The sequence below is a fragment of the Cupressus sempervirens genome, chromosome 3 (genome assembly GCF_028749045.1).
Source record: "Cupressus sempervirens isolate cs-2001-9-10 chromosome 3, ASM2874904v1, whole genome shotgun sequence".
Taxonomy (NCBI): Eukaryota; Viridiplantae; Streptophyta; class Pinopsida; order Cupressales; family Cupressaceae; genus Cupressus; species Cupressus sempervirens.
The window spans coordinates 891,719,020-891,727,780 of NC_143120.1; the positions used below are offsets into that span (position 1 = coordinate 891,719,020).

The 8,761-nt window shown below is 33.4% G+C and overlaps 1 protein-coding gene across 1 annotated transcript; it reads left to right on the forward strand.

Moving 5' to 3' along the window:
• The first annotated feature begins 1,836 nt into the window (after positions 1–1,836).
• LOC149569668 (uncharacterized) lies at positions 1,837–2,694 on the forward strand. Its single transcript, XM_089817778.1, has 2 exons — positions 1,837–1,974; positions 2,265–2,694. Exons 1-2 carry the CDS (start codon positions 1,908–1,910, stop codon positions 2,537–2,539), a joined length of 342 nt encoding a protein of 113 aa, XP_089673904.1. The 5' UTR covers positions 1,837–1,907; the 3' UTR covers positions 2,540–2,694.
• Positions 2,695–8,761: the final 6,067 nt, after the last annotated feature.

An 8,761-nucleotide genomic window follows, 5' to 3' on the forward strand; every position in this document is an offset into this window, starting at 1 on the left:
TTTCTCCTATTAATATCAAAATAGACAATGAAGTGACATGTTATTGAAGATCAAAATAGACAGATGGGGAGGAGATGACCATGATGTGATAGGCTCAATTTTCTATTATTGATTTCAAAGTCCTAGGTTGTAAAATATCAGTTAAAAGGATAGAAAAATATAATGAGACATAAGGGAAGATAGGGGTGAGATGAGTAAGATAAATAATAGAAATAGTAAAGAGAGATGACAAGGTGAAGATAGTGGTAGAGATAAAACAATGAGGGCAATACTGGGGGAGAGAAATTATAGACAAGTGGTTTGGGATCATATATCAAAGTAGGGGATAGTTATGAAGTAATAAATAGAATGAAGAGAGGGTTAGTACAAACATATAGAATGATAAATATCTTTGAGGTGATAGATAGATCTAATCAAAGAGAAATTAGAGTAAAAAGAATAAAGATAGATAGAGAGAGAGAGAGAGAGAGAGAGAGGAGAGAGAGAGAGAGAGAGAGAGAGAGGGGTAAGATACGATAGAGAATTTGAGTAAAAATGATTTGGCATTGACATATATATGACTCTACGATTGACTATTGTCTTAGCCATAAATAGTAGCCAAACATTATTCATTCAAAGTTCCTCCCTATGAAAGGAGGGGTTTCCTCTACCACTATCAACATTTTAATGCCAAATATCATTACCAAAGTAATAAAAATGGACCCAATATTTTTTAAAAATATTTTATTTTACATAGAACCTGTATTCCCATGTTATTTAAAACATTATGAAAGAATAACAAATTGGAGAGATAGAGATTATGACAAATATTTCAACATTAACAACACAATGACATCATTTAGTTTCTATAAAACTATCCACAAAACCCTTTGAGAATTATAATGGACCACCATGGAACCATGAGGATCCCAAATGTGTGCCAATAGTGCATGTCACTTTAAGTAGCCAAAGACAACTACCAATCACCATTATACAAAAATCTGAAGGGCTCACACTACTGAAAGTAACCGTGGATATCAATGTGTTGAAGAGATAACGCCTTACTTTCACAACTATATCGAGTGTAAAACTAATAGATGGGCTTCACATTTGACCTACTTTTACTTTTGAAAGTTACTCCAAAATGAAAAGTAATCCATATACAATTATACAGAAAAAGGAAGAGGCCCTAGATCATATGACTCTTCAAACAAAATGTTACTATTCTAAGTGCAAAAAACAATACAAATGACATTTTTTTTATGGATCATCTTGCTCGAACTACAAAAATAAATTAGAACTAGTAGTAAAATAAAAATTATGCAAACAAATTATCACAAGTATACAAGACTATCGGCGTAACCCTTGCACCCTTCAAAGGTGCAAGTGCTAGTTTTAAACTTACGAGTGCACTCAAGAAATAATATATATTGTATTGATGTTGTTTCCCAAATTCTCACTTAGCTATTGTAATATAAGCTTATACTTCTAATCTAATGTTCAAACTAGCTTATACTTCTAACCTAATGTTCAAACTAGCATTGAACTATTATGATCACAAACTTATACCATCAAATTTTAGCCTTTAACATTGTTAAATGAGGATGAGGTTCAAAGACACACACAGCCATTCCACTTTGAAAAAATGAGGATGAGGTTCAAAGACACACATCCATTCCACTTTGAAAAAATGTTCCCTAGTAATATAAAACGTGATAATTTAAAGGATCAATCACAAAAGCAGATGACCGTCTGGTCCATAGAATTACATGGGAAAAACATGCGTGCGTGGGAATCAAAATTGGGGTTTGTATACATATTCCTCCGTACCCATTCTTGCCAAACATTATTGAAGTTATTTACATGTTTATTTTTCATTTGTTTACATTGCCTGATTCTCCACTCCATAGAATAAAACAGAGACAAGTATGGAAGGAAAACCTACTGTATCTCCAAAGCTGCCTTTTATGCCCACATCTATTGGAACAAGAAAAGGTAAGCTTACATTTTCTTTACTGTTTTCATTTATCAGGATCCCACTCAATAAGATTGTATGATTTTTCTGTTTTCCTGCTTGTATTATGAATTGGGCACATCTATTGGAAAAAGAAGAAGTAAACTTACATTTTCTTTAATGTTTTCTTTTATCAGTATCCTACTCTAATAAGATTGTATAATTTTTCTCTTTTCATGCTTGTATTATGAATTGGGTATTTCTGATTTTCGTTTATAATGATGGGTTTTAAAGAGCTTTGGGAAAGACTCTGAATTATTTTTGTTTGTAGGATGCCCTCCAGAAGCCATTGGAGTTCAACAAAGAAACACTCAAGATAATAGGAGGCTGTTATCAACATTAGTGGGTATGGAAAAATGGGATGCTGATGCAATTTCAAATATGGCAGATAAAGATGTGAGCACAAAGATTTCATGTTCAAAGGCAATGGCGGATTTAAGAGAAGCATGGATTCCTCAAGAAATGCAGTTAACAGAAACTTGGATTCCTCTTGAAATGCCATTTGATGAGCTTCTTTACCTGTTTGAAGCTAATAATGTATGGTAGATACATTTTCATAGCAGCTGTCTTAGAAAATTCCACAACAATTTGGACTTTAATTCAAATCTTTTATATGTACATTCATAATTCATGTTGATTATTTTCAAGCTGGAATAGCTGCTTTATTGACAATTGTTGTTATAAACTTTGTAGATTTTCAAGTAGTTATTGTTTTTGAATCAAGAAACTTCCTGCCTTTTATTTCTTGATTCTGCATCACGAAACTTCCTCTTCTATTTATAAGATCAAATCTGTAACCCAATTTTCTAATTCTCATATTTGTGATGATGAATCAATGGTAACAAAAAGAATGGGTTTACATCTTATCTTGAAAAATCTTATGATTTTTTTTCAACCACAATGTTAAATAATGAGAGAGGGGGCAATGTGGCAAGCTACTTGGACAAAAGAGGTTTTAGTTAGGGGTCTTCCAATATTCTTCAAGAACTCTAACATTCAAACACAAACATACCTCCAAGTTCCACAACAAAAATGTTAAATTTCCTTATAAAAAGCACGTGGAAGAAAATAAAAAGAGTACTCTCTTCCCTATTATTACACATTTATCAACATGAATATTCAACAAGATATCTAAAACTATCTTTCTAATATTATCTACAAGACTAGGTTTTGTATATCCAATTTTTCAAATAGTGAAGAGAATAGGATAGACTTGATTTGCAAATGAGAATCCAACATTTCTTTGAATGAACGAGAGACATCATCAGACATTTCAAACTTTGGTTTGAGTGAATCAACCACTCTTTCTTCTTCCTTTACAAAGCCACATTTTCAACATTAATTAAACATCTATCATACTATTTCTATAAGTTGTCTATATAGAAGACCACTAATCAAAGGAATGTTAGAATGATCTTCCTTTAATTCCTTAATGATTTGGCGAACAAACATTTCAATTTATTTTAATAATTTTCCTTTATCTTCTTTGGATTCCTTCATAAAGATACTGATCTTCTAAGATGTTGCAAATGTGAGCAAATTAAGGAGTTATTATGGATGTCAGCATGATTGTCATTTATTTCAACTTTTTCTATTGTATGTATGGTTGTCTTTGACTACTTTTCTATAATCAATTTTGAGTATATTGCTCTACATACCTTGTACTTTGAGAATATATTGATGCAACCTTGGCATGGTGTTGCAGACTCTTTTGTTAAGATATATATATTAGGTGTTTGAAGTTTGAAACAAAGTACTATAAATTTGGTGATTGTTTAACTTAATTGTGACCAACTCTAGTTATTGTGTGAAATACATGCTCCACACTTCAGTGCATGACTATTTTTAATGTTCCACTTTTGGAGATGAGTTTTTAGTATTGTTAGCTTCAATCGGCTCATTTGACACGAGATTTTTGATTTTGAAACTTCGTTTCAAAGTTTGATGGTGTTTCTATTCTAATTTTGACTAACCTAAGTGTTTACATTTCATTATTATGTCTCTTAAAGATCTAGTTAACTACTTGTACTTGGTAAACAAATGCTATAACTCAGTAAATTAAATTATTACTTTCTTTTCAAGCATTCATGCATGCAACTGAAAATAAAGTGAACACAAGGGACACCAGATTTAACGTGAAAACCCAATATGGGAAAAACCACCAAGTAACTAGTCACCAATTTTTCACTCTTCTGAAGTGAGCCCTATTAGGAGCCAACCCTGTTAAAGGTTACAATACACACTATTAGGTGTGACCCTGTTAGAGGATTTAATCACCCTGTTAGGAGTGGCCTCGCTAGAGGTCTTTAGAACAATTCAATTGAACTGTCACCTTGTTAGAGGATTTACAAAATGACTATTAAACCAACTTTGTTAAGAGATTTGAAATCACTGCTACAATGGTTAGAAAGAAACAATGAATTAACCTGAATAAGATGCAACTGAATTTGCTAGATACAGGTCTCTGTTCAGCATCATTAGATCCTCCTTGATCAAATATGACTCTGCTGCTTCTCAATGATCTCTGATCATCCTTCGAATCTGCTTCCACAACAATTAGTCTTCATATCATATTAATTTCACATTCTTCCACCTCATACATCTTTGAATTTGCAACTTGACTTCTTACTTATATCATTCAGGTTGTCAAGTCAGCTCATTTACATATTACATTTACCAATAAACCATTCAACAGTCGGCTATAGATATTATTCTTAAACAAATAAATGTCCTTTATTGGCCGACCCTGCTTGGTAAATACTGCTTCCAAAAATTTCCAGAGTTAACCTTCTTGACTCGGTTAACATTACAATATCTTAAAATCCTTTGGCTGCTGAGTTTACTCCGTAAGAACTGCTTTTACCAAATTACCTTTGATGACCGAGTGAACTCGGTAAGAACTATTTCTGTCATATTTTCTTTGATTACCGAGTGAGCTTGGTAAGAACTGCTTTTGTCATATTTTCTTCGATTACCAAGTGATCTCGGTAAGAACTAAATTTCTTTGATTACCTTGAAGGCTTGGTAACCAACTGTCTACTCGGTAGACATTGCAAGCTATCTTTACTAACCTTTTGGGCTCGGTAGACACTGTCTATTGCCTTGCTGACCTTTTGAGCTTGGTAGACACTGTCCTTTGCTTTGCTGACCTTTTGAGTTTGGTAGACATTGTATGATGATTGATATGACATTTGTATGACATCAAAGACAACACACAATTGAACAATTGTATCCAACAATCTCTCTCTTTGGCATTGATGGCAACACAACATGTCATAGAAGAATGAAATTTGAAAACAAGTCTTTTATTGACAAAACTCCCTCTTACACAAACTCTTATTATTTGCAAATTTTAGAAAGATATGACAATATATATTCTCCCTCTTTGACAACACATGCCAAAGATAACTCAAAACAACTGAATAACATTGTACCTGATGTACTTATTCATATGCAATGTCTTCATTGGTTTGCTGCATCAATTGATAGATCTTCAATTCTATTCATGTTGATGCATCACTAAACTGTATTTTAGTGAGCTTCAAATAGGGGAATGACCCCTAACTTACCTCTTAGATACAAGAATGCATCCTTAGGTAAAGGCTTTGTGAATGTCAGCAATTTGTTCCTTTGTATGCACATATTCCAATCTTATTTCCTTTTCTTGCACCAATTCTCTAACAAAGTGATACTTTATGGCAATGTGCTTGGTTTTTGAATGCATCACTGGATTTTTGGAGATGTTAATTGCACTTGTGTTATCACAAAACATAACAAATGGTTCTTTGATTTCTTGCTTCATACCTTCCAATAGTTGTTTAAACCACACAATGTTTGAACAATTCACTGCTACTGCAACATATTCAGCTTCTGCTATGGATTGAGATGTACAATTATGCTTTTTTCTTGTCCAAGAAATCAATCTTTTTCCAAGAAAGAAAGCTCCTCCACTTGTGCTCTTCCTGTCATCAATATTTCCTGCCCAATCTGCATCAGTGAACACCTTTAAATCCAATTTTCCTCCAAGTTTATACCATAATCCATATTCTTCAGTTCCTTTCAAGTATCTCATGATTCTTTTGATTGCCATCATGTGATTTTCTTTTGGTTTTGCTGAGAATCTTGCTACAATTCCTACTGCAAGGGCAATGTTTGGTCTTGTGTGCATTACATATTGCAACTTTCCAATCATAGATCTATACAATGTCTGATCCACTTCCTTTGATTCATCATCCTTGGTGAGTTTTAATCCAGTACACATAGGAGTCCCAACTGGTTTGCAGTCTTCCATACCAAACTTTTTCAGTATCTACTTGATGTATTTAGATTGAGTGATGTAAATGCCATTTTTATTCTACTAAATTTGAAGACCAAAAAAGAATTTTATCTCACCAAACATTGACATTTCAAATTCCTTGTTCATTTGTTCTAAAAATTCTTTGCAAAGATCATCATTTCCTGTGAACAAAGTATCATCTACAAATATTTCTACCAAAACAATCTAATTATCTAGTCATTCCTTTATGTACAAATTGCTGTTGTCATTAGTTCTTTGAAAACCAATCTGAATAAGATAGTTATGCAATCTTTCATACCATGCTCTAGGGGCTTGTTTCAAACCATATAGTGCTTTATGCAACTTGCAGACCATGTCCTTCTTGTCTGGATCAACAAAACCTTCAGGCTGCTCAATGTAAACCTCTTCCTCCAATATGCCATTGAGAAATGCTGACTTGACATCCATCTGATAAACTTTTTATCCTTTGTGTGCAGCATATGCAAGTAAGGTTCTAACACCTTCCAATCTTGCAACAGGAGCAAAAGTTTCTCCATAGTCTACACCTTCTTTTTGTGAATATGCTTTGCATATAGTCTAGCTTTGTTCCTTGATACCTTACTATCTTCATTTAGTTTGTTTCTGAATACCCACTTTGTTCCAATCACATTCTTGTCTTTGGGTCTAGGTACAAGAGTCCATGTTTTATTTTTCTCTATCTGTTCCATCTCTTCATTCATAGCTTCAATCCAACTTTCATTGTCTAGTGCATCTTTGACATTTCTAGGTTCAAAATTAGCAAGTAAACAAGTGCCTTTCAACTTACTTCTTGTTATTGTTCTTTCTGATTTATCACCAATGATCTAATCTAGTGCATGATGCTTTTTGACATATTTGGCTAACATGGGCTCCTTGCCTTTTGAATGACTTGCATTGTTGTCCTTCTGTCTCTCAACTTCTAGTTCTGATTCAGGTTGCTCAAGCTCGGTAGATGCTAACTCGATAGCTTCTGTTTGTAACTTGGGTTCTTGCAGCTCTATGGATGCTAACTTAGTTTGAACTTCTCATGATTCAGTTAATGAAGATTCTAGAGTTGAGGATTCTTGATTGATTGGTATACTTGGTATTGTATCAGGTTCAATGTAAACAAATCTTCTGTAGTCTTCAAGTTCCTTTTTGCTTTCTTCTTCTGTTCTTTCTGCAAATTCACCAACTTTCACATGTGCACTTTCTACAACTTTTTGAGTAGATAAGTTCAAACATCTATATGCTTTGCTTTTGCAAGAGTACCCGAAAAATATTCCTTCATCACTTTTTACATCAAATTTACCTTTTCTAGATTCTTTCAAAATGTAACATTTGCTTCCAAATGCCTTTAGATAACTTACATTGGGTTTGTAGCCATACCATAATTCATAGGGTGTTTTCAATGAGTCATTTTCCAGCTATACTCGGTTCAAAGTATGAACTGCAGTGCTGATAGCTTCCTTCCAGTATTTGATAGTAATTCCTTTCTCAATCATTAAGGTTCTTGCACAATTCATGATAGATCTATTCCTTCTTTTTGCTATTCCATTTTGTTCTAGAGTTCTAGGTGCTGAAACCTGTCTTTTGATTCCTCTTTCAATGCAAAAGTTATTGAGCTCATGTGAAATGAATTCACCACCTCTGTCAGACCTTAAGCATTTCAGCCTTTTGCCTATTTCTTTTTCTACTCTGGTCAAATACCATTTGAACTTTTCAAATGCTTCTGATTTCTCTCTAAGGTACATGACAATCATCATTCTTGAATAATCATCAACAAACAGAATGACGATTTTTTCACTAGTATAACTTTTAATGCCAATAGGTCGACACAAATCAGTATGCACAATTTTTAGAACTTCTTCAGTCTGATAGTTCTTGCTTTTAAAACTAGTCTTTCCCATTTTACCAATTTGACAATTTTTGCATAGACCAACTTCAGGTTTCTTTATGTCAGCAATACCTCTTACTTTTCTAAATTTACTGATTTTTATTAAGTTTTCAAAGTTTACATGACACAACCTCCTATGCCATAACCAACTTTCTTCAATTTGAGCAATGAAACATGAACATTCACCAAGTTCAAGATACAATAAGTTACCTTTTGTTTAAGTGCCATATCCAATCAACTTTCCTTTGCCATCCAGCAATCTTGCTTTTCCATGCATGAATTCTACCTTGAATCCATTATTGAGTAGCTATGCCACACTCAACAAATTATGCTTTAGTCCTTCTACCCAATATGCATTATCACACACAAGTTCCTTAGTTAGAGAGATTCTTCCTTTTCCTCTTATACAACAAGGTTCATTGTTACCAAATCTTACACTACCACCATCATAGTCTTTAAAATATTCAAACTTAGTTTTATCACCAATCATGTGATGAGAAAACCCACTATCTATGATCCATATATCATTTTTTCTCATATGAGAAATTAGTGCCATTTCCTCATCATTATCAGATTC

Coding starts and splice junctions, on each gene's coding strand:
- LOC149569668 (XM_089817778.1), top strand. CDS start 1,908: ATGGAAGGAAAACCTACTGTATCTCCAAAGCTGCCTTTTATGCCCACA. Junction 1,975..2,264: donor ATCTATTGGAACAAGAAAAG/GTAAGCTTACAT, acceptor TTTTGTTTGTAG/GATGCCCTCCAGAAGCCATT.